The following is a 26,302-nucleotide window of genomic DNA, read 5'->3' on the forward strand; positions in this document are numbered from 1 at the left end:
GGGATACTAAGAGAAGAACAGCATGGCTTCCGGAAGAGAAAATCAGCTCCTGGAATTTATTGACAAGCTCTTGGAATGCACAGAGCAGGGAAAACAGACAAACGTCCTTATCATGGACTTCGCTAAGGCATTTGACAAAGTCAACCACAGCCTACTCCTGCATAAACTCCATCACTACGGAGTTCGCGGACAGACCAAAGAGTGGATCACGGATTTCCTCAGAAACCAGAGGCCGCAAGCAGTGGTAGTGAATGGAGTCAGCTCCAGTTACACAGATGTGCGTTCCGTTCTGGGATCAGTACTGGGGCCATGCCTCTTCCTAGTGTATATTAACGACCTGCCTGAGAACTTATCATCGAAAGCAAGGCTGTTTGCAGACGACACTGCAGTTTTTACAAAGTAATAGCAGCACCCCAGGACCAAGCCCAGCTACAACAAGACCTCAACAAACTCGCTGAGTGGGAGAAGAGCTGGGACATGGTTTTCCATCGTGGCAAATGCAACACCTTGATCGTGACAAAAAGCAGGAACCAAAAGAGCATCAATATACGCTGCACAGAGAAACGCTACAGAGGGCAGACTCCATTCAGTATCTAGGAGTCACGATAAAGAAAGACCTGAGCTGGAGAAAGCACATTGACAACATCTGCTCCAAAGCAAACAAGACCTTAGGCTTTTTGAGGAGGAACCTGAAAATTAGTTCCCAGACCATCAGGGAACTAGCGTACAAGACATTTGTCCGCCCCATCCTGGAATATTCATCACCAGTCTGGGATCCCTACCAACAACAGGACATTGATCTCCTCGAGGCAGTCCAGAGACGAGCAGTCAGACTTGTGCTGAAACACTACCGAAACACCTCAAGTGTATCAGCAATGCTACAAGACCTTGGATGGCCCTCCCTGCAACAACGCCACCAAACAGCCAGACTGACCATGCTGTATAAAATCAAACATAATTATGTAAGCATGGATTCACTGAAAGAAAAACTGGTATCACCACCACCACGACAGCAACGCACCCACACTGAGCAGCTGGATATAGGCAGGCTGGTTTCCTCTCACGTACCATCCGGGATTGGAACGCCTTGCCCCAGAGAACTGTGGAGGCCAGCTCAGTCGACGCCTTTGTTTCGATGGTCTCCAGGATATAAATACCAGAATATACCCTTTTTTCTTTTTAAAGAAACCTATGTAGACCTAAATGTATCTTCCGCAGACCCCCTTTTATTCAGTGATAGAATAGTCAGGTCTCAGTTGCTTGTGATGTACGACGCATGCAGCATCCAGGAGGAAGTACTGGCCAACACCGACAGCAGTGGAAGCCAAGCTGTAAGGCACCCTGGAAGAGCTGCGACGGACGGCAGCCTTCATCGAGGACACCATGCTGCCCATCTAATGGGAGGCGAACGAGGAAGAATAAGAATAAGACTGTGATCACTGAACGGAAGGAAGGAAGGAAGCGTGTGTGTGTGTGCTTGTTTGATGTTTATTGTAAAGCGCTTTGAGCTCTCTTTAAGGGAAGAAAGCGCTCAACAAATGTCCATTATTATTACTATCCCCAACCCAGAGGACGGCCTCCAGATTTGGAGGTCAGCCCCGCTGGCTTGCTAGTAAACAAAGGGTTCCAACGGACGTATATAGGTCTATTTATAGATTCGTGGGGGGTCCCAGACAAACTGACGGTGTTGTCTACCAGACGGGGTGAGGCTTCAGGTGGCACTGTCTCCTCTACTAGTACAAAGCCCCATTTGTCCTACGACTACGGAAACATCCAGGCGGACATGGGTCACCTCAAAAACCCTAGCCCTGGTAGATGGAGCTCGTTAACCTAGGAAGGCAGTTCATCAGTCCAGAACGACGGGCGCAATAGCCGAGTGGTTTAAGCGTTGGACTGTCAATCTCAGGGTCCCGGGTTCGAATCACGGTGACGGCGCCTGGTGGGTAAAGGGTGGAGATTTTTACGATCTCCCAGGTCAACATATGTGCAGACCTGCTAGTGCCTGAACCCCCTTCGTGTGTATATGCAAGCAGAAGATCAAATACGCACGTTAAAGATCCTGTAATCCATGTCAGCGTTCGGTGGGTTATGGAAACAAGAATATACCCAGCATGCACACCCCCGAAAACGGAGTATGGCTGCCTACGTGGCGGAGTAAAAACGGTCAATCACGTAAAAGCCCGCTTGTGTACATACGAGTGAACGTGGGAGTTGCAGCCCACGAACAAAGAAGAAGAGAAGAAGAAGTCCTACGACTAGGGAAACATCGAGGCGGACATGGGTCGCCTAAAAAACCCTAGCCCTGGTAGATGGAGCTCGTTAACCTAGGAAGGCAGTCCATCAGTCCAGAAGGAAACTCCGATTTCAAACCCGAACAGATGAAACTCGTAAGCCACGGAAGGCTGTTCATCTAGGAGAAGGACAGCTCCATGCTCAAACTTCAGATGCGGCTACATCTTCTTCGGGGAAAGGCTAAGGGAGAAAACCCTGACAGAAAATCCGTCGTCGGAGTTCCTAAGGCAATCGCAGTTGAGTTGTAACCAACTCTTTTCTGGCAGCTGCTGCGTCGCCCCTGGTGCCAAGCGTACTGGCTTCTGCTTTGCCCCTGAAGGAGTCACCTGGAGGCGAGGAGAGTGGGGACTTGCTGCATGGGCAACAGCCTGTCTTCCATATCAATCTGTGTGTGTGTGTGTGTGTGTGTGTGTGTGTGTGTGTGTGTGTTCTTTCATCAATTTAACGTCTTTTCACTTTGAGTGATATTAGACGTGTCATGTGTATATGTATGTTTGTGTGTGAGAGATGGGGGTAAGGGGATGGGGATTGAAGGGGATATACAGAGAACGGATAAACTAGAACAATGGAATCAACGATATCGTAAATATCTGTGTAACAGCAATTAACATCATACACTACAATAGAAATTAAAACCGAATATCGGTAAGGTCGCATAATAGAAACACTCACTCCTATTGGACTATACAGCATGTTCAATCATAATTAATTGGTTGGACATTATTTCTTTTATGTTTTGTTCTGAGAATTTTCTAACTTTACATGATTTTGGGAGTAACCTGTTAATAATTTGACACCGAAACAAAATATGATTTCATGTGATTTGTTTACCACATACATAATAAACGTTTGTGCTAAATTTTGTCTTGAAAGCGTTCAGTCTTATACGAGACACCAGAGAGGTTACCAGGCTACGATAGTACAATGGAAAATCCATCATTCTGTGTTGGGTAATTTCAGTTGTAAACTCCTTGTCCTTTTGGTGTGAAATCCTGTCATCAGCACTAGCCCGTGACGTCTGCTGCATATTGAAGACTCAAGAAATCTGTAACATTCTGAAACTGATTGTTGGATAACTATTTCAAATGAATTCTCTATTCTTTCTGCACCCTTTTTTTTTTTTTTTTTTTTTGCTGCTCTGTCGGTCATTTCCTTTCCTTTTATACCAACATGAGAGGGTACCCAGCAGAATTCTGTGGTTATACCTTTGGCTGATAGAATGTGCAATAAATGATATCTTTCAAAAATAAGGTCTGGTCGAGTCTTTATATCTAACGATTCTAATGCATGTAAGACTGATTTTGAGTCAACCAATAAAAACTACTCTGAAAAAAGTTAAAGGGAGATTTATCAGATATTCCAACGCAAGCATTACAGCTGGCACCAGTTCAACAGTAAATATGGATAGCTTACTTCCAATATAGAATGCCTTTTCAATTTTAAGTGCTGGGATTACAAAAGGTGCACCAGTGTTGGTGTGTTTTTTTTGTGTTTTTTTGTTTTTTTTCTTCAAGCATTTGTAAGCATTGAACCATTTGTAAACACATGAATGTGGTATTGATAGTTTTGATACACGGCGGGTGTTACAATCACTGTTATAAAATTATTTTCATCCTTTTTTAACCCGGTGATCGGTTGTCTCTGTGTGTGTGTGTGTGTGTGTGTGTGTGTGTGTCTGTGTGTCCGTGGTAAACTTTAACATTGACATTTTCTCTGCAAATACTTTGTCAGTTGACACCAAATTAGGCATAAAAATAGGAAAAATTCAGTTCTTTCTAGTCATCTTGTTTAAAACAATATTGCACCAATGGGATGGGCACACACACACACACACACAAAAATGAAGCCTAATTATATGCAAACTGCATTCACTGTAATATTTATATTTTTTGTATTCTCTAAACTTGGCACTTTGATCTGATATTGTGACCCAACAACAAGAGCAGTCATTATTATCATTTTTTGTTCAAACAGGAACTTCTTTTGCTAAGCATGGAAGTTTTATTTATTTTGCAAACGTTTTGGTGCAGATAGTAAAAAAGGGAAATTACTCTGTAATTAATGCTAGGGGACTTAATTCGCTTTAAACTGATCTTTCTCATCTTAAACATTACATTTTGAAATTATACACAATACATAAAAAGCTTGGATTTTTTTTCCAGTGTATCACAAGTGAGTCTTGAAGGCCTTGCCTCTCTTGTTCTGATTATAATAGTTTATATCAAAAGCTGCTCTATGTGTCTCCCACAGTGTTAGAGGTGTGGAAGTATATGTGGCTGCCACACTTTTTAGATCTATTCCTGAAATTTCGATTAAGTTAGAAGTACATATATGTTGTTATTGTCATTTGAAATGATATACAGCTGGCTCTTTTCGAAAAGTTTGTATCTGATCTAATTTTCAACTCCTCTCAAATAATTTCTTCTTCTTCTTTTTCTTGTGTGTGTGTGTGTGTGTGTGTGTGTGTGTGTGTGTGTGTGTGTGTGTTTGTGTGTGTTGCTTCACAGTGGTGGAGAGCAGCACTGAAATGGCAGGGAAATGCTAATGGCCGCTCGATCTAATGTCGATGCAATGCAATGTCGATTCTGGCGTTTATTATGTAATTCATTAGGACTTGGATCATGATATACAAGTTGAAGCAATGAGTAGGCTTACTTAATGAAATAAATTGCTGCTGAAAGCAACACTGAACAATACAAAAAAACTTATAATTTAGAATGATTCCAGAATCTCAGTCTGAGTTTCAGTTTCACTGGGTTTGAAACTGAAACTGAAACTGACGTTAAACCGATTCACAGAATGAAGAAACGACAATCAAATGTCTACAGGCATACTTTCTTTCCCTCAGCTGTCCGTATAATGCCTGCAATGTCCTTCTCAGTATAGTCCTACCTCCTCTATCGACTACTGACTGCCTCAGTTTAGACGTTGAGGTCTGGGTGACTGAACCCCCACCTCTGAACTGGTCAATTTTATGAATACCCGGCCTTCAGTCCCCCTCCCACTCCCCCTTCCCTCCTCTCTCCCCACTGGAAAATATAGGGCTGTCAGTTGAAGGTTGGGGTGTATTTCCGAGAACCGCGACAGTAGCCGGATTGGTTCAGCCAGAAACGTAAACTAATCCCAGTGTTCTGTTTTGTTTCGTTTTGTTTTGTTTTACCAGCCAGAACTCCTGTCCATGTGGGATTTTTACCAACATGAATGTTGCATGTCTGTCTGAGTGTGTATGTGCGCGTGCCTGAAATCTGATTGCATGACGCACGGGGAACGAATCAGCACGGCAGCCGTCAGTGGGCTCCACCATGGTATGCAGCCTGTTGTTCAAATGATCCCGAGTTTGTACAGCGCTGACAGCTTGATCTCCCCCGGACCAAGGATACCAGTGGGCGCTGTATAAGTATCCGTATCAATTCAATCAAGAACTGAACAAGAAGAAATCATGTATGTATGGTCTGGCCACACATGAACGTCGAACTTATATAAACGTTACTTGTTTCATCCACTGACTTCAAGTTAGATTGACAATAAAACTTTCGAACTTCCGGGTTGTGTGCAAAATCGCTGCAGAGCTTTTCCAGTCATGTGTGACAGAGTAGATCTACCATTACTTTTCAGTCAGTACATTGTAGCACTGAGTTAGCCAACAAGGGTGTGCGCAATATTATGTTCGTGTGTGAAAGCTGGGAACTCAATATCAAATTGTCGATTGCCATTTACTTCATCTTAGCGTTTTGTCACCCGTCTTTTTGCATGTTTGAACTGGGAACTATCAAAATTAATAGCCAATTGCCATTTACTTTGTCTTCATGTTTTTGTACCCCCCCCCTCCCACCCCCCCCCCCTCCCAACCACTCTCTCTCACAGGTAACTGCGAGTATACGCACACAAATACCCTGACACACACGCGCGCGCATGCACACACAGACACAATCCTGTCATTTACACGCGCTTACTAGTACCATATTATTAGTGACATTCACTTACACACACACACACACAGACAGACAGACACACACACACACACACTACCACACACACACATTCGCGCACGCACGCACACGCACGCACGCACCCCGCAGACTGACGCACGCGCGCGCGCGCGCACGCGCACTGGCACGCGCGTACGGTCTGGCCGCACACACAGACACACACACACACACACACAATATAACGCTGAATCAAATGTGAATTCAAAGTCCTTCATCTGACTCTAGAAACCTGAAGTATAAAGGCTTTGCGTCGTTTTTCTGCATACCTGATGTTCAGCGAAGTCTGTAGTTTTTGTCGAATCCCGGATTGGAGGCCTGCCTTGTGACGTTTTCGTAATCACAAGGTGGCGCTACTAGAAATCTACACTGACGTCAACTAAAACGTCCAAGGCTTCTATTGAATGTGTCCAGCTTACATATATTTTTTTCTTTCTTCTTTTTCACCAAGGAATTGGTAACTATAAAACTAACACCGGGAGTTGTTGATGGAGTGTCGCGGATTTAAAGAATATTGGCTTCACCACTGTCGTCTGCACCAATCCTCTCAACTGCCATTATGACAAATAACGGGAATTCCCTATGTGACAGGTACAAACGTGCAAGAAAGTTTTCCGTTACACGTCGTACATCAGTTTGCATGCTGCGTCTTGATCCGCTGGGAGCTTATTATACGCGCGTAATTCTACAGATAGAAAAAAAAACAACAACAAAAAAAAACACAAAAAAACAAACAAACAAAACATCCAGTGCTATATCACATACACCATTCTTTCAGTGAAGACAAACAGCTATTATATTTCACAACGGAACACATGCACAAACACGAAGCTTGATAGCACCGAAAACAACAACAACAACCCCCCAAAAAAACAACAACAACAACGACAACAACAAAAAAACAAAAAAAAACCCACAACAACAACAACAAACAAACAAGCACAAAAAAAACACAAAAAACAACCCAAACAAACAAACAAAATAAACAAAACAATCAAACAAACAACAATAAACCTGCCCCCCCCCCCCCCAAAAAAAAAACAACAACAAAAAAACCCCTGACAATTAAAAGGCCTTACACTGACAACAACTACTACTACTATAAGGTGTATATGCACACCTACATGTAATTATCAAACTACACACGCAAACACAAGGCATATGAATACATGCATACAAGCATTCGTTAAAACATATTGCTGAGAGAAGACGGAGTTTTAAATCTAAAAGAGACGAGGGAATCACAATGAGAAAGATAATCTGTGCCAGACCCACTGACTGAAAAAAAAAAAAAAAAAAAAAAAGAAGAAGAAGAAAAGAGTGGATAGCTTGTATAGTATACTCGATGGGAAACAGGCAACTAGTGGAAAGGCTGAAGGAGAGAATGAGGTCTAATTCAGACTGAGCTCTGCAAATTCAAAGCGGACCTCACTTTTTTTTTTTATAATCTAGAGCTATTTCATTTACTGCCGTGGGAGATTTGATTTAATCGTTAACTAAGCTGGTGGACTTTTACATGCCAGAGTGTGCACATTTTGGTTTATATCTAAATTGAATCGTTTGGGTCTAGATCCCAAACTTCCGTACCATAAAATGAAATCGGTTGAACCTGAGCATAACAAATCTGAAAGCCGGCCTCGTCCAGTCATCTCATTAACTTGAGAACACTGGTACGCCGGTCAAGGATAGCTATCTTTTCTTCTTCTTCACACACACACACACACACACATATATGTGTGTGTGTGTGTGTGTGTGTGTGTGTGAATTTCGTTACTATCAGGGATTGCACTCCCAGCACATTATATCTACTCGATTTCAGTTGTTGTGAACGTATACCTATATAACCTATGTAAATGTAACTGCTTACTGTGCCATTTATAGACAAGTGTCATCCAAGTACTAATTCTCATTTCCCCTAAGGTAACTCCCCTTGCTGGATGCTATTGGTTTTTCTGCATTGATTTCCAGACTGACTTGTCCGGACTGTGTATAAAGTAGGCTACTATGATGATCATTCAGTTACTGATTCTCAGTGCAGACGTTCTGGCGTCTGTGATATCAGTGCCACTGTGCCTGATAATCGGCAAACAATATGAGGAACACCGAGTTCGATCAGACTCGGCTGATATTGTATTCCAGGTTTCCTACCTCTTCTAAAGCTACGACTGTTTTTATCGAGAAGGAGGAAAGTGCAGGATACTTTGGGCATCCATATTCGACGCATCAATGTAGTGCTATGCTGCGTCATGTCATGCATATAGTACATGTTAGTATATGAATGCGTACGTACATTATGTTTGGATAAGCACGGCATATGTCAGTGTTTCATTTTGTGTTACAGTCACGGACATACATTTCATTTTGTGTTTCATTCACAGACGTATTATCTATTTGTAGGTTCGTGGTTTCATTATACTGATTTTAAAAAGCACAAAACAAATGCCAAATGGTTTTTATCAGCTGATTCTTTTATGCTTTTCGGTCGATTTTACGCCGAATTTATGAAGCCTGGGGTCAGGGTATCTTTTGACGTTTTTTATACTGCTTTCGATGATTTCCGGAAAAAAGACTGACGGATATATATTTTTTTAAACCGGAAGCGGAAAAGGTGAATTCTGGACGAGGCTGGACGACAGGGCAGTGAAAATCTCTCATTCACCGTTCGCAAAACAGTAAAAAAAAATTCAAAAACAGAGAGTTTTGGATGAGGTACGCTTACATTCCCATATAATCGTACCTTAGACATTCTACTTACTCTCTTGCTTGATCAGTTTCTTAAGCATTATTTAAATAGCGATAGAAATAATCGTAGTTATCGGTATGAATTTTTTTGATTTGATATTGAGACTTCTGTAGCGATGTCACATGTGGACAAAACTTCACAAAACAAGAAACTGAAATGATTGTGGGCTTGAAGTAAAGAACGTTGTCTTGCCTCTTGCTTTCATTTTGATTTATATTTGTAATCTGCAATTGAGGATTTATCTTCTGAAGTGTCCATCTGAGGTACTTATATTATGTTCAGGTTAAGACCAGAAGCTTTGGGTTTGACAGAATGATGCTGAAGTTGAACGTTGTGTGGTTTGTTTTCTTTGTCATTCACACATTCCATAATTTTTCTTATTTGTAGTCTGGATTATAGTGCCTGTAATCATGTTAATTTTTTTTATTAGCAATTTCCCCTCATGTTCATATTGATATGTTATTAATATTATGTTACTTGTTAGTGCTCTGGGTCCCAGTAGTAGTAGTAGTGTAGGGACTGGCAGGTTGTCTGCCTAGGCCTCACAGCCTTTTTATGTCCCATTCAATAGCTGTCTCTTTTTCCTTATTTGTGGGATAAGCATATGCTATTTCACGGTCTCAATTATTTGCTGTAATTCATTTGTCAAAGTCAAAAAAAAATTTTTTATTTATTTATTTGGTATTCATATCAAGGACTGAAGGAGATTTTTAAACACATCAGTATTCCATAGTGCATTCCAAATAAATTTTGTGCAATTCTGTTAGAAAATGAAATTTTCCATAGGTTGGTATTACAGTGCTCCTTACAGTTTTCATCACTGATTTTATTTTTTGTACTCTCATAATCTGACATTCTAAAAATATTATTTGTATTAATATCTTTAAAGCAGTTTAACATTTTGTAGGTTTCAATTAACTTATTAACCCTTTCGCTGCCAGGAAAATAAGCTTTAAGTGAAATCTATTTGCCAGGGTTTTTTCCACAAAAAACGGGTATAAATTTTCAAAAAATTCTGTGCTCTTTGTTATTGGAGAAAGACCCATAAAAGTATATATTTTCTGAAAGGTAAATGAATAAAGAATACAAATACATGATGTCTTCCCATTTTATGTATATTTAGTGACATGCTGTTGTTTTGAAATCAGTGTCTTGTTGTCACATTTTCAACTTGTTCATTACAGTTTCAGTTTCAGTAGCTCAAGGAGGCGTCACTGCATTTGGACAAATCCATATACGCTACACCACATCTGCCAAGCAGATGCCTGACCAGCAGCGTAACCCAACGCGCTTAAAGAAACGCCCAATGTGGGGCTCGAACCCATGACCGTGGGATTAAGAGTCCCATGCTCTACCGACTGAGCTAACCGGGCAGATATTTGTTCATTACAAACATTAGTCAGGTAATTTGCACGAAAATATCATTTTCTGGACAAATGGATATCTGCACACACAAAATCATACTAGAACAACCACAATATAAAAAAATTGAAAAAGAAATAGATACACAATGCATTGTGACTTCTCCAAGTGATAATATGGATGTGAGGCCACGCCCCCTCAGTCTCCACCCCTCTCACACGGTCATTTATCCAGTTCTCATCAGACCGCATTGGCTGAGTGCCAAGAAAATCGCTCACACTGTGCCCTGCTAAATTCGGGTGACTTCTGTTGTCTGCTAGAGCTGAACAGCCGGCATCAATCACTGATAGTCGTATCTTGGCCACTCTCTTGATTGCTCCCTTTATTTCCTATCAAATCGTCCTATAAATGTTCATCACTGTATTCTCCTTCGAATTTATGCTTCAATTCTTTCTGAGCATTAGCTAAAGAAAACAATCTTGCTTGATTTAGTTTGCCATGATCGCATGTCTTGAGCACGGCGTCAGTCCGACATTTTGTTGAGCGAGCGAGGAGAGGAGCCAGGCAAACACTGCAGCCAGTAACCCAACCAAAACGTTCAAATAAAGGACTGCCTCATGACGTTGATGGTGTTTCTAGCTATGAATAGAATCTAGAAAGGTTCTCCAAGCTAAAGCTACCAGCATTTTTGTCAACGAACTGAATGCAAAGCAGGGAAAAGTCAGAATATTTCGATGATGAGTTATCTCGTCATTGTGGCAGTGAAGCGTACATGCTTGGTATGACAAGTTATCTCGTCTTATAGGCAGCCTAGGGGTTAAGTCTCCTCTTATTCTTAACCTTCTACCTTTTAATGAATGCATATTATATGCAAGTCTCAGTGCAAAGCAGGCACAGTGCATTATACATTCCCATTAATGATAATGATAATAATAATGATGATAATGATAATTATTATCATTATTTGTTATTTTAAAAGCGCTGGATTAGCAGAATTCCAGCATAGTTAGGCTGTTTGATACAGATGTAAAAATAACGGAAGATTTAAGTTCTGTTACTTCAAATGTCACTACTGTTCCAATGAGACAGACCAGCTGGATATTGGTGGGCTGGTCAGGAAATCTAGTGATGAGCAGGGTATTGGAGTAAGTATAACTTTTGGTAACACTCACAATTAATGCCATGCTTTTTTTGAAATTACATGATGATGATTTGTTGATAGTTCATGTTTGAGCAGAAAACAGGCACAAAAACCACAATAATGCAGTAAAAGATGCTTAGATAGTTCAGCATGATTCATTTCACCTAAAACTTTGCAATTGAGAAGTTTGGAAATTTGCTGAAAACAGGAAAATTTTTCATCTGTGCTAGTTGATTTATTTATCATTTTAACACATTTATTTATTTATTTGGTTTCAGGTTTCTTGTGGATGCAGACTGAGAACAAGAGGCTGATCGACTGATACAGAAACAGCTGTCACACGGAGTAAAGCACATGGGCTGATACAGTTGCTGACTGAGCAAAATTGGGTGAGAATGAATATAACTGTGGAGTGTGGAAATGATTAGAACTATTTCATATTCTTCTGTTTACTTTAACAATGATCATGAATTATTGACTCCCTTCGCCTTATACCCTTAACCTACCTGGTTGGGTATGTCTGATTTACACCCATGTCACTTAACATTATAAAGTGGGAACTAGAGCTCTAGAAGTCTTTGAATGCTACGGTGGTTGAAAGCCTAGTGTGCTGGATACTTGTCTAAGTTTCCTGAGTTGGATTGTCAGTTTTGGCAAACGTGGTGGGTTAAGATCGGAAATCTTTCTGATCTCCCAGGTCAGTGTGCATTGATTTGCTGGTTCCTGAAACCCCATTGTATGTATATATATATGCATGCAGAAGATCAATACGCATGTTAAAGCTCCTGTAATCCATGTCAGCATTTGGTGCAGTCTGGAAACAACAACATACTCAGAATGCACACCCCTGAAAATGGAGTATGGTTGCCTTCATGGCAGGGTGAAATAGTCATACATGTGAAAACCCACCTGTTTGTAAGTGAACATGGGAGTTGCACTTGCAGCCCACAAACTCTGAAAAAGAAGGAGGAGAAGAAACCAAGAACTGAAGAAGTGAAAGTGAAAATGTGCTATGAAGCGAAAAACTTTACTTTGAAGACCACACCACAACTGAAGTCTGATAATCCAAGTAGTCAGGTTTATTCATTACGGAATTTGTTTTGTGAACAGTGTGAAAATGTTAGAAGTAGAAACCAATGATTCAGATGGGATTTTAATTCTTTTTAGTTTTTGCCATGGAAGAAAACATTTAAGAGATAAATTATTTGACCTTATCATTGTATCAGGTGTTGGCGAAAAGCCACATTTACAAATGTTAAACAGATAATAAATGCAACTTTTTGTAAGCAAACTCATATTTTCAAAAGCTGTTAAAGGTGTGATTTGACATTCAACAATACATACTACGTTGCTTAACATTTAAATCTGTTGCAACTGTTCACTTTTATTAATGCTGATTGGAACTATTATAAAGTTAAAAACCCTTATTTCATTTGCAACAGCAGAATTTTGCATGTAATTGTTAATGTTCAAAGTTGTTAATTTTCTTCTCTGTTTTCACTTCTGTTTGATATGAATTGTTCCAATGAATGGTGTAATGTGAATTATGATGAATGTTGTAATGCTAAATGTCTGTGTATGTTGTCTCTTTCTAATACTAAATTCTAATATGTTTTGCTGTTGATTTTTTTCTTTCTTAATCTCTGATTTACTGCCTTTGTGGTGTTTATTTTGATTGAATGATTGGTTTATGTGCTTTCACCATGGAGATCCTTGTAATAGTTTTTGGCTGAAGTGTAGACTGTATTTAGGTAGCGGCAGCCCCCATGGCCGATGCCGGGAAACCTATGAACGCCTAAAAAATTGACTAATTTTGAAGTGCATTTTCTCAAATTTGATTTCATTTTGTGAAAAACTATCCAACTGAAATAATCATTTATCATCCATATTTTTAATTTTTATTGTGTTTGCTTTATGCAATGCGTGCATGAGTTCGCGGATGGAAGAAAAAAAGTGTACTGTAACGCGAAATAGCGATCCTTGTTCAATGGCGGCCGGCGTCTTTCTGAGCGCGACACAGTTAGTTTCAACCACATAGTGGAAAAAATCGCATCCGTTGTTTTCCATTCATTGGTTACTGTTCGAAAAACTGGGAGCCGTGAAAGGCGAAAGTTCAAGGAGAACTTTCGTGTGTTTTTTTCCAAGCCTTGGGCGAAGTAGGGTAGTTAGATCTGAGCGCAAAGTTACGGGAATTTTTCGGCTATCTTTCAACGCCTCGCGCAGTTCGAAAATGAAATCTGACCCTACGGGTTACTGTATGAGCGGTAAAGAGCATTTTCTGCTGATTTCAATGGTATCCGAAACTAATATTTTTGATCCATGAGCAATTTGCTCAAGCGATTCAAAAGCAGGTACCCCTCTTCGTCAGTTGCGTCGGCCCAATCAACATTCGACACAGGAGAGCGGCACTTCAGCTAACACAAAAAACGCATTGTTTCTCCAGAAAATCTTAAGTTTCATCGGTAAGTTTTATATTATTTTTGAAAACGAATGTCTTTAGCACTTTCATGCACAATATTGAGCTGAAATTCTCTGAATCAGGATTTTGATCGATGTCAGTAACTGAGCAGCTTGGATCTATTTCATAAGTGTTTTCGTAACGTGACACCGTGTTTCAATCGGAACACGATTTATTTTTTTCGGAGTAAAACACACAAAAACTATTGATACAGAATGAAAAATGGACATGTTAAAACGGAGCCCATGAATTCCAATTACTAATATTTGATTGATTTTTGCTTTAGTAAGCAAAATATTACCTGGGTCTAAAACCGGAAGTGCTCGGGACAGCATTAGCGTCGTCTGCTACAGACTCGGTTTGTGTTGAATAAGTGAGTAAACAAATTGGAATATGGTTTCTTTTTCATTCAGCATCACACAAAAGTCTGATATTCTAGTTGCATTTTGCTTCTATAGCTGTGAAACTTTATCTCAATATATACAGACAGATAGATACTATGCTCTCACATTCCAGAAAGAACAAGAACACCAATTCATACTAACCCCTCACCCCCCCCTCCCCCACGCCCCTCCTCCCCCTTTCTCCTCTGCAAACTTCACTTTCATAATTAGCTGAGAGTTGTATAGCCATTCCCCTCCTTTGTCTCTGAGAATCTCCCACCAATGGTAAGGAGAGGGGAGGGGGTTGTCAATGGTTGTGGCAAACTTGGCACTGAACCAAATCACTGACCACTTGCTCTGGCTGAGAATCCCTGACTGCTGACAGTGATATAACCCACCATCTCCTCCCTCCAGTCATCCCCCTTCCCCATTTCTTTCCTGTCAGTGGAGTAGGTGTGTGCGTGTGTGTGTGTGAGAGAGAGAGCCAGAGCAAGTTTGCATTTGCACATGTATGCTTGTGAGTATGTGTATGTCTGAGTATGAAAAAAGTGTAATGTGAAGAGATATATGACTAATTTGAACAGTGCAGGCAACATCCTGTTTCTTCAAAAATTTAACACCAATTTTTAACAAACTAAAATTAGTAAAAAGAAAATCAGTACAATAACACCCATAGCCTAAGTTGTACATCAGGTTCAGTCAAGTCAAACTATATAACACTACCAGGAATCCAGCCATTAAGATAGTATAATTGTGTGTGTGTGTGTGTGTGTGTGCGCGCGGGAGGGGGGGGGGAGGTCATGTAACCCATGATATGCTGTGCATCTAGACTGCATGAAACAGAAAACAAAGGGAAGTAAACACATATTTCATGAAATGATAAAATGCAAAATACCATGCACATATTGTGAATGAAATATTCAGTTTGATATATATCTAAGACATGCATTCTCACATACACACACAAATAAAGATGAGTACACAAAATATATATCAAAGAATAAGATACTAAGTATGATGTGCATATTAACAATAAAATATTCAATGTAAGTAATCATATACATGTATACATAAGACATTAAGTAATACTTTCATCTCAGTCATGAAATGTAGCACCCTGAAGTGGAATTTCTGAGTAAATAATCGCATGCAACAAAGACATCCATAAGATGAACAGTACAAGTAGATGGCAAAGTTCTTGTCAGCAATTGGAAAGGACAGACCCCTAAAAATTCAGCCTCAATTGTCAAAGCATAAGTTGATGCTGCAACTGAGTTATTGTGTGAAAGGTAAGTGCGGCCATTTTGTTCAGTGTGGTGAATTTTGTGTTGCTGTTGAATGAATGCTTACCTGTTAGTATGCCATTTTATAATTCTGTTATCACAGTGTTTTCCTCCCACTCAAAACACTCAGAAATTGACAAAAGCCTAAACATATATTAAACTGAGAGCTCTGGTTTTGGTTTTAAGTTTTAAATTGAACATAACATTTGTTCTTTCTTATGAGCTGATCTGTGTATCTAACATGTTGCAGAAACAGCTGCTTATGGCAGGGTTTGCAAGACCTATTCCATGATCCAAAAAGGCCAGTATAAACATCTCAGGTAGTGAGCAGCATGTTATTGTTGATGCCAGGAAACCTGTGAGTGCCAAAAAATGAGAGATTTTTTGGTGTGCATTTTCTCTTGTGAATGCCATTTTGTGAAGAAATAAAGGTGCATCATCCACCTTTTATTTCTTATTTATTGTGTTTCTTCTATAATGAAATGCATGACTGGGTTCATGGATGGAAGAAAAAACTAGAGAGCTGAAAGAAAATAGATTCATATATCTGTCATTTTTGCTAGCAACTTATGTAATATTTGCTCCCTCCTGGGAACCTTTGTTGTGGAATGCCCCATCAACCTACCCATTCTGTATAATGCTCTCAAGTTGCATTCATTTAAAAATTTGTAGTAATTTTGAAGAAGATGATCATCCTAGACCACTGGTAACTTATTGTGGCTGCAACTTCAATATTTTTTTCAAAAACAAAAATTTTGAAGAAGTCTCATCTGCAGCATGCACCCTTTTTTAATGAGAAAATCAGGTATCATTCCTTTTCTGCCAACTTTAGAGGGAAGTTTTAAGGTTGATTTTAATTTATTTTGAAAGCTGACATTTCACTTAATACACACACAAAATTTCATGGTCCTACTTGTGACAGTTACTGAAATATTCATCTTTGCAGCATGCTACCCCAATAAACAGTCTTTTTTCCACTGGTCAAATTGAAGATTTTTCAAAGTTTGAGACTCTGATACTTAAAATTCAGTCAACTGTCATGCCTGAAAAAAATTCAGTGCACTTTCTGTGATGTAATCTGCAAGATATTTTATTTTGAAATGCAACTGTCTATTCGTTTCAGTGCTGTAGACCTTCAAAGTTGCTATTCTGTACACATTGACACGTCTTGATTTTCTATTTCCTCCTACTTTGACAGACATATTTTCCAGTTTCTTTGCTGCTGAAGTGTTAGTGTTTTCTTGTGCAATATACCATTATCATGTGGTTTTTAAAAGTATATGAGTTTTCATTACAGTACCCTCATGGACAGTATAATATAACTGTGAAAATGTGAGAATATTAAGTACTAACAGCATGTACGCATCGTCACATCTTTAAAATGGAATATCTTCAGAACCAATCAAGATATTCACTTACTTTTTTTTTTGTTTTTCTTATATTGTCATGTTGTTTGCCAAAAATCACATTTCAGTCATTGTAATGAATATTTAAATTTTCACTGCCGCCACCTACTGTATTGTCTCTCGTTTCCCAAGAGATGGCAGTCTTCAGTATTTAATATTTGTACTGTAGTGAAATCTGTATTTTTGAGAGGACCCCAAGTCATTTGCATGAGTCACACATTGTTGAGAAAATTTTAGGGTATACTATAGTACTCAGTCTTGTTTAAAAAAAAAAAAAATTTAAAAAGAGAAAAAATCATAAAACATGTAAGGAAAGGCTGGAATTTTCTTCTAAAAAACAACACCAAAAAAACACACACAAAAAACCAAAAAAAACTTTCATGGAGCCTTCTTTCTGCTCCTCAGGGAGCTGTTGCCCCAGCACCCCGGCCCAACGTTCAGTATTTTTCACAGTTGTCTATTTCCACCTCTTGTTTCCTCCCCAAAGTTGTCAACCTGTTCATTTGTATTGCTGGTACAGTGGTAATGGTAGTATTGTCTTCCTGGGCAGTGCTCTGTTTCCAGGACCCCCTCACCTCCCACTTTCTTCTCCCCCACCTCTCCCTTCCCACCACCACCGGTTTGACAGCTTGACCACACTTGAACTTGTAGGTGCTGGTACTGTACAAGCTTGTTTTAGTCTTTGTCTTCCACCACTGCACTTGATGTCACCCCATCCCAATGCCAGTGAATTATCAGTTTAGATGCTCGCAGAGTTTGCTGCAAATTAATGCGACAATATTTTTGGCACTTTGTTTGCTGTCTTGTCTTCAAGTTACTGTGTAAAATGGTGTGCTGCTTTTGTTTTGAAGAATTCACAATCAAAAGTCATGATAAACTACGTAAGTATGTTTATCTAGACGTTGAACACTTTAACACTGAAATGGCTGTCATGTTCACTGATTTGGTTGAGTAATTTGAAACATTTAGCACGCAAGTTAGTTTCAAACTCTGGCAGAAGTTCTTTTCATATGGTGAGCAGCAATTTAATTTTGGATTAACAAATCAGTTCACATGATCCAGATTTTTAGTGAGTGTATTTTGTTAATTTCTTAAATTGCAGTTTCTCTGCTAATGCTATGAAATCTAACAAGTGCCAAGTATCTGCAGTTTGTTTGCGTACCCTACCTCCCATTCCCATCCTCTCACAACCAACTCTTGCTTTCATGGCCTTGTTGGGAAACATAAACTGATTCAGTATCCAGATTTTAGCCATGTGGAAGCAGGCATTTTGCCTTGTGCATGCTTTATTGTATGTTAGTCTGTCGTCTTTGACTGTGACCATCAGGACAGCAGAGGAGGTAAAGTTCTGCTATCTGGACTGTCAGGGTAGACTGATAGTGATAATAGTGGAGAGTGTCTTGCCTAAATTTATTACATCCCCACTCTCTTGGCCAAGAGGGTTGTAGGATAGTTGGCACTGGGAAGGCCAACTAGCCCCCAAGGCTGCCACACTAAGAGCCAGTGCAATCTTACCGCCTTGTGAAAGTGATAGTCCTTCACAAAAGACTAAACTGTAAATAAATTCCCACTGCAGTTGAGAAACCATTGATCATACAGCTCTCACTTTGCTGTTGGCTGAGCTGTAGGCTTTTGTCAGTTTCTTACAAGGTGAGAGCTGAGCAATGATTATTCACATAATAAATCTTTAAAGCTTTGTACTTTTGTGTTAGATAAGTTTTAAAACAGAAGCATATAATTCTGTGTTGCAGAGGTTTGGGGCAAAGCTGAATGTTGCCAAGGAAACGTCTGAGTGCAGTTCATCAGTCCAGCCATCTTCCTCGTCTTCATAGAGTCCTCCTCTGTGTTTGACGGTTCTGTTGTGTTGCTGGTGTTTTGAAGAGATTCAGCAAATCATCATGTCTGCCAGTGTCAAAAAACTGATTCAAGAATCTGAATCTGGTGCCAGTTCAGAATCTGATGGCGTTTCTGGTCCTCAGGTAAACGGTGGAACCCCCAGACCTTGTGCTGAAGAACGTGAAAACATGGAAGTTCGAAAGAGTGGTCGGAAGAGAACTTTGAAACGCTTTGAAGATTTTTACGTTGATATCGCCAGCATTGATGACAAAGATGACAAAGAAACTGGTAAAACAGGAGACGTGAAGAAAGATGACAAAAAACCTAAACGCCAGTCTTCCCCTTCAGATACTGTTGAAGGCAACGAGAAAACAGACAAGAGGACAAAGAATGAAGGTGCATCATCAAACGAAGACACTGGCAGCCCCAAGAAAGCAGGCAGGAAAGCAAGGTGCAAACCTGTGCCATCCAACCCTGTCACAGGAGAGAGGCAAGCACAAAACAAACGAGGGATCAGCGTTCAGAACTGCCCAGAACTGACAACACCACCAGCCAATCGTGCTTCTGATGAAGATGGGCAGGTTCGAAAGAGTGGCCGAAGGAGAACACTGAAGACCTTTGACAACAGTTTTATCGAAGGAGACTGGAAGAAGCGGAAGCAAAGTCCAAAGAGCAGAGTCAAAAGCTCCAAACCTGCCGTGCCTGACCATGCTGTGGATTCTCACAGCGAAAGCAAAGTACCAGAGAGGGAGGGAGAAACTCTTCAGGATAGTTCTGCAGCACTACTGTGTGAGAACAATAGGGCAGCATCACAGTGTGAGAATGGCAGTGAAGAGCGAAAAAGCAGACTAGAAAACACCTCAGGGGATCCATCAGAGTCCGAGGAGAAGAACGGAAAACCTGTTAACCAACATGAGAGCAGTGACCAGTCAGAGCTCACTCAGTCTGACGGTCATGCCAGCGACCACAGCATCAAAGACAGCCAGGGGAAAGAACTGACAGGGGGGAGCAACAACTCTGAGCCAGAAAACGACCCCAGCCTTGAGAAGAGTCCGAAGGTGAGAAAGAGGAGGATAAGAAGGAAGAACCGGTCGCGCCAGTGTGAGGTGTGCTCCAAAGTATTTCAGAAACTCTGCGACTTGGACAAGCACATGGTAGTCCACACAGGGGAGAAACCGTTTGAGTGTGATGTGTGTCACAAGAAGTTCACCCAGTCGGGGAACATGAAGGCGCACAAGCTGATCCACACGGGGGAACGACCTTTCCAGTGTGACACTTGCGGCAAGGCCTTTGCCAGAGCCGGTGATCTGAAATCTCACAGGGTCACACACTCGACAGAGAGGGCGTTCAAATGCGATGTCTGCAGCAAAGGTTTCAAGACGGCCGAGTACCTGAGAGCGCACAAGGAAATCCACACAGACAAGAGGCCTTTTTCTTGTGATGAGTGCGGTAAAGGTTTTCTCAAGCTTGCTGGCTTGAAAGTGCACAAAGTCATCCACTCTGGCATCAAATCATTCCACTGTAAAATGTGCACAAAGTCGTTTTACACGGCAGGCAATTTAAAAGACCATGAAAATCTTCACATGGGTGTCAGGCCCTTCTCTTGTGAGGTTTGCAGCAACAAGTTCACAAAGAAATCGTCGCTGAAGAAGCACATGATGCTCCACACGGGTGAGAGACCGTACCACTGTGAAGAATGCGGCAAAGGCTACACAAACAGGGGAGAGCTGGAGATTCACATGAGGACCCACACTGGGGAGAGGCCGTTCAAGTGCGGTCATTGTTCTGCAGACTTCCATCGAAAGGCAAACCTGCTGCAGCATGTCAGTGCCGTTCACTTAGGAATCCGACCGTTCATCTGCAGTGTCTGTGGGAAGGCGTTCACGGAGGCGCGCTGCTTGAAGGAACACATGCTGATCCACTCGGGCGAGAAGCCGCACCGCTGTGAGCAGTGTGGGAAAACTTTCACCCAGTCCAGCACCTTAAAGGCCCATATGCGCTGCCACTCTGGGGACAAGCCCTTCCCCTGCGAGTTTTGCGGGAAGAAGTTCTCGGACGTCAGCAGCAGAAACCGGCACCATCGCATTCACACGGGGGAAAAACCGTACAAGTGCTCTCACTGTTCTTCAGCCTTTGCCAGGCTGGAATTTTGCAAGACTCATATGCAGAATGAACATAACATTGGCAAAATTGTGAGCAAACCCCCTGTCGGGAAACGGTCTCCCAGAGATCACTCCTATGACGTGCCCCTAGCATTGGAAAACACACCGCATTTGGTGGCGGAGGACAGTGTTGATGTCAAACCGTCAACCTCTGATGCGTCGCTTGTTGACATGAAACCCCTGACCTTCAGCACTGCAGTCCAGTCGTCAGAACTCATTCCTGACCAGATGTCCAATGCTGATCACTACATCATCACTGTCACAGATGGCACTCAGATCATCTTTCAGACTGATGTGAACAACTATCAGGAGATCTCTACCCAGGGTGATCATTTAACTATCGATCACCCCTACGTCGTCACAACTGGCTTGTCAACAGAGGAGTCTGTGCCAGCAGGTGAGAATGATGGCTTGGGACTGACGGTCATTGAGGTTCAAGTGGTGGACGATCAGAAGACAAACCTTGGCCAAGGTAACATCGTTCCAAACCTTGCTGCTATCGACCAGCAAGTTGAGGTGCCTGACCACACCTCTGCAGGATTGTATATGGGTGTGGCTGAAGATGTTTCTGGAAGCATGTCGTCATCTGTGGTGATCAACCCGTCACTGGGCTGTCAGAGTAATGAGACTCCAGCCACAACCACAGTTCAATCATACGCTGATCTTGAGGGGGCTGCCTGTCTTCCTGTCACTGAGTCCCAGGTTGCTGACAACCAGAATGCGCTGAGCTTCCAGGTCAAGTCTGAAGTTGAGACGTATGGTATGCCAGATTCGGTGGTCCTTGAATCTAACAGCCCTGCCTTTGACCCATTACAGACTGTGATAGTCAAATCTGAAGGGGATATTAAACACGTTCTGTCAGGTCCGGTCATGCTGGAATCCCACGTGGGCAGCAGTGATGGTGCTGTGACCTACACAGTGGTCAGCTCTCAAGAAGAGGGAGACCAGTCCAGTCAGTCATTCATACCACAGGCTCTTCACCTTGAGGAAACCACTCTTCCAGCGGTCATGGGGTCTCAGGTGGATGATAAAGGTGAAGTGATGGTGGCTATTCAAGGTGAAACAACTGATCAAAACGATGACAAGGCACACATTGAACAGTTTGAGGGGCTGGGTTCTAATCCCACATCAGCAGAAGAGTTGTTGGATAGTTCCCGCACCATTCTGAGAGACCTCTTGACAGACTCCTCAGCAGCCTTGGCGGCGCAGAAGGCGGAAACGAGTGAGGATGTCAGTGGCGTCGTCAAAACAAAAATGGAGGGGCTGATGAAAAAACGGAGGTATGCCGCCGCGCCCAAAGGTTTCTTCTGCGAAATATGCGGCCATGGCTTCACCCAAGCCTCCTCCCTGAAGAAGCATCAGATACTGCTCCACAGCGAAGAACAGCCGTTCGTCTGCGACATCTGCCGGAAAGGGTGTGCGTCCAAGTCGGAGCTGGAGGCGCACAAACTGACCCACACGGACGAGAAACCCTTCCGATGCGAGCAGTGCGGTCAGGCGTTGAGGCGGAAAGCCAACCTGGAGCAGCACATCCGGGCGGTCCACATGCAGCACAGGCCTTTCAGGTGTGACACCTGTGGCCGGAGGTTCACCGAGGCACGAAGCCTGAAGGACCACAGGCTGATCCACCTGGGCGCCAGACCTCACAGGTGTAACTGCGGGAAAGCGTTCACACAGCTGGGAACGCTGAAGAAGCACCAGCTCATCCATACTGGGTTCAAACGGCACGTGTGCACTGTCTGTTCCAAGCCGTTTACGGACTCGGGTGCACTCCGGAGACACATTCGTCTCCACACCGGAGAGAAGCCCTACAAGTGCGAGTACTGCGCATCAGCTTTCTTTCGGTCGGACCAGCTTAAAACTCACAAGAGAAGCGAGCATCCGGACAACCTTGATGACCTTGCATCGATTGCTCTGGCGACCAGCATATGATTGTGGAATATTACAAAGGCTTCTTAACATGTCAACTGATTGAGCGTGAGTTGTAGGGTCTGTTCATGTACAGGATTGGAAAAGTTCAAAGTGTTAAAATTCTTGTTGCTCACGGACTTGATTTATGAATGTACCTTAATGGCTAAAGGCCAGAAATTATGGTTGGGGCAAGCCCAATGAGGAAATGGACCTTAAAGAATGGACATTTGTTTAATATAAATATGTATATGTACAATATAATACAGTGCTACATAGATATTTGTATTTGTATTTCTTTTTATCACAACAGATTTCTCTGTGTGAAATTTGGGCTGCTCTCCCCAGGGAGAGCACGTCGCTACACTACAGCGCCAACCATTTTTTTTGTATTTTTTCCTGCCTGCAGTTTTATTTGTTTTTCCTATCGAAGTGGATTTTTCTACAGAATTTTGCCAGGAACAACCCTTTTGTTGGTGTGGGTTCTTTTTCATGTGCTAAATGCATGCTGCACACGGGACCTCGGCTTATCGTCTCATCCGAATGACTAGCGTCCAGACCACCACTCAAGGTCTAGTGGAGGGGGAGAAAATATCGGCGGCTGAGCCATGAATCCAACCAGCGTGCTCAGATTCTCTCGCTTCCTAGGCGGACGCGTTAGCTGTAGGCCATCACTCCACATGTTGTCATATTTGTCAGACAGAAGTTTGACAAGTTAGAGTGGGAGGAGTGTCAAACTGAAATTTGAGTATCCATTTTAGAGGATTGGACACATTGTGATCATGCTAATCCTCCAGAGTGGATTAACCACCATCCTTGAAGTCTTTCTCCAAACCTGTCTACCCCCTCACCACCTCCACCCCTTTCCACCACCACACCTGTCCCCCCTTTCCACTTAATATGCTGTTCAGAAATAGGCATGTTCTCTCTTGTTGAATAACAAGCCTGCTAATGCTACATATATGAGTGCAAATGCAACTGCATTCAATACAATACATGACACAGTCCAGTTACTGTTCAGCCTTGGGATGCTTCTGTGTGGAAATTGTATTCCCAAACCATGTATTATATGGAATATCACCAAAAATAACAACAACAACAACAAAACAGACACAAAAAACAAACAAAAAAACAACAAAGAACAAACAACAACAACAAAAACAACAACCAACTAACACAGGCTTGGTTGATTTGACATGAACCAAAGAAACCATAACTAGTCCAAAAGAAGCATACATATATCTGTAAGCAAAAACAAGAGCAAACAACAACAAACAAAACGAAAATTCACTTTTACTGTTGTTCAGATTAGAATTTTTGATTAGTATGTACAGCAGTAGATTATGGATGCTGTAGCTTGCCACATTTGTGTTGCAGTGTTATTTCAATGGAATCAGTGCAATCACTCCTGCACATTTTCAATTGCTTTTTAATATTTTTTTTTAATCAGTATAGTGTTTGTGTTCACAAATGATTGTAGTGCAGCTGGATTGTTACACCAAATGCCTTTGCCCTTGTGTTAAAAAAGAAAAAGACAGGAGCAAACCTAATAAACAAAACTTGTCATGGATGCACATGTATATATGCTTGTCATGAAATTGCTTTGCTTGTGTGTGTGTGTGTGTGTGTGTGTGTTGTGTTTACACCTGTCAGGCATTTCTGTGATTATGTGTGATTTTCGGTTGCACATGAGACATAATGACAGTTGTTACTAATTGGTTGATGTCAGTGGTCTTTTCTTGTACTGTTTGAAGTGTATCACTCTTATTTTTTGTTCTCTCTTAGCCTGTATGAAGAAAATGTATGTACGATATATATATATATATATATATATATATTTCAGAACAATAATGTTTGTGTGTGACTTTGTGGTATATATTGTATGATAGTTGTGTGTGCATGTGTGTGCGTGTGTGTGTGTGCACATGCTCTGAAATTAGAGTCATTACTTCAATTATGCTCCATGAAGGAGACAAAGTTACTGACTGTAAAATTGTGTTAGAGGTTATGAAAAGAATAAAAAGTTCAAATTGTCATGGCATTTTCTTTCTTTTTTTTATGTTATCTCTAAAATACCCTGGAGCAGACAGAAAAAGAAAAGAAATTAGAGAAAAAACAACAAAAACAAAACCCAAAAAATGACAAAAACAAAACAACAACTAAACCAAGCTGAACAAAACAAGATAAGAAATTTAGGTATCCCATTATTTGAGACTGTTTGGTGCTTTAAGTTTATTTCTTCTTCATGATTATTATTATTGTTGTTGTTTTATTCTTATTCTTATTAGTATATATAAAAAAAACAACAACAAAAAACCAACTACATGCACTGTGGCTGATGACTGAATAAGGAGTTGGTCAGCTCATGAAATGGGTGACAAACTGTTACCCCAATGCTGTAATATTTCTCATGATATGTTCAGATTGCTAAACATCTCTGGTTGATAATAGATTCAAAAAAGCCATGTATTGCTTCCCAAAATATCAAATTTTCTATTTCACTCAGATGTTAATTATCTACTTATCTAGCTCAACTACATATTGAAATTCCTGAATCCAAATCTATGACAGTATCTGCACACATATATTGTAAAATCACTTCTTCTTTTTTTTTTTTTTACCAACCAAGCAAGGAAAGGTATTGTTTGCAGACCTAATACTGTAATAGTAAAAAAAAAAAAAAAAAAAAAAAAAAAAAAAAAAAAAAAAAAGTTTGTAAAAGTATAGGTGATCAGCCTCAAAACATTCAACACATTACTGCTAAAGAAGTAGAGGATGACCTGAAATTTCAAGCATGTAACTCTAGAGTAGTAATTTAGTTACATGTTTGTTTTTTGTTCCAAAGATGCTCAGCAAGGGTTAGACTGTCAGATATTCAGTGTGTCTCGAAAGGTGTATCAACAGCCTTAACTTCTTTCTTTCTTTTATGTATGTATATATAAAAAAGATATATCCAGGCTTGACATACTGTACAAAATATTGATGAAAAAAAGATAAGTAGTTGATAATATTTTAAACCAAACAATGATATATATATATATATATATATATATATTGTTTAATTATCAGAGTTGCACATGTTTCATAAATTACATGTTATATACCACTGTTATGTCATGAGCTTGGACAGTTTCACTGTTTTCTTCCTGTTAATTTTCTAGAATCATCCAGTCATTTTCTCCCAGCAATGTCAATTGGCTCCTGATGCTATGAGTAAAATGGGAACAAGTAAAGCAAAACAACATTTTTCATCTATTGGCAAAATATGTAGGGGGGAAAAAGTATCATAAAGTCATTTGACAGTGTTACAGGTTGACAGTGAAAGTTTTTCAGTCAAATCTG

General features: G+C 40.9%; 2 protein-coding genes and 1 non-coding gene across 3 annotated transcripts in view; 1 reads left to right on the forward strand and 2 right to left on the reverse strand.

The window, feature by feature from the left end:
- The window catches only part of LOC143276716 (RNA-binding protein Ro60-like), a 52,337-nt gene extending 45,513 nt beyond the window's left edge, over positions 1-6,824 (reverse strand). The window contains exon 1 of the mRNA XM_076581368.1: positions 6,548-6,824. The gene's annotated coding sequence lies outside the window, so the exon portion shown is untranslated. The remainder of the gene's footprint in view (positions 1-6,547) is intronic.
- A 2,078-nt stretch (positions 6,825-8,902) lies between these two features.
- Positions 8,903-26,302, forward strand: part of LOC143276637 (uncharacterized) — a 39,567-nt gene continuing 22,167 nt past the window's right edge. Inside the window, exons 1-3 of the mRNA XM_076581255.1 lie at positions 8,903-8,987; positions 11,803-11,913; positions 18,806-22,981. Of these exons, the coding sequence (XP_076437370.1) occupies positions 18,953-22,981 (4,029 nt within the window). The 5' untranslated portion in view covers positions 8,903-8,987; positions 11,803-11,913; positions 18,806-18,952. The remainder of the gene's footprint in view (positions 8,988-11,802; positions 11,914-18,805; positions 22,982-26,302) is intronic.
- Positions 10,322-10,394, reverse strand: Trnak-cuu (transfer RNA lysine (anticodon CUU)). The gene has a single exon. It is a non-coding gene; the product is annotated as a tRNA-Lys (tRNA).

The sequence above is a fragment of the Babylonia areolata genome, chromosome 32 (assembly GCF_041734735.1).
Source record: "Babylonia areolata isolate BAREFJ2019XMU chromosome 32, ASM4173473v1, whole genome shotgun sequence".
Taxonomy (NCBI): Eukaryota; Metazoa; Mollusca; class Gastropoda; order Neogastropoda; family Buccinidae; genus Babylonia; species Babylonia areolata.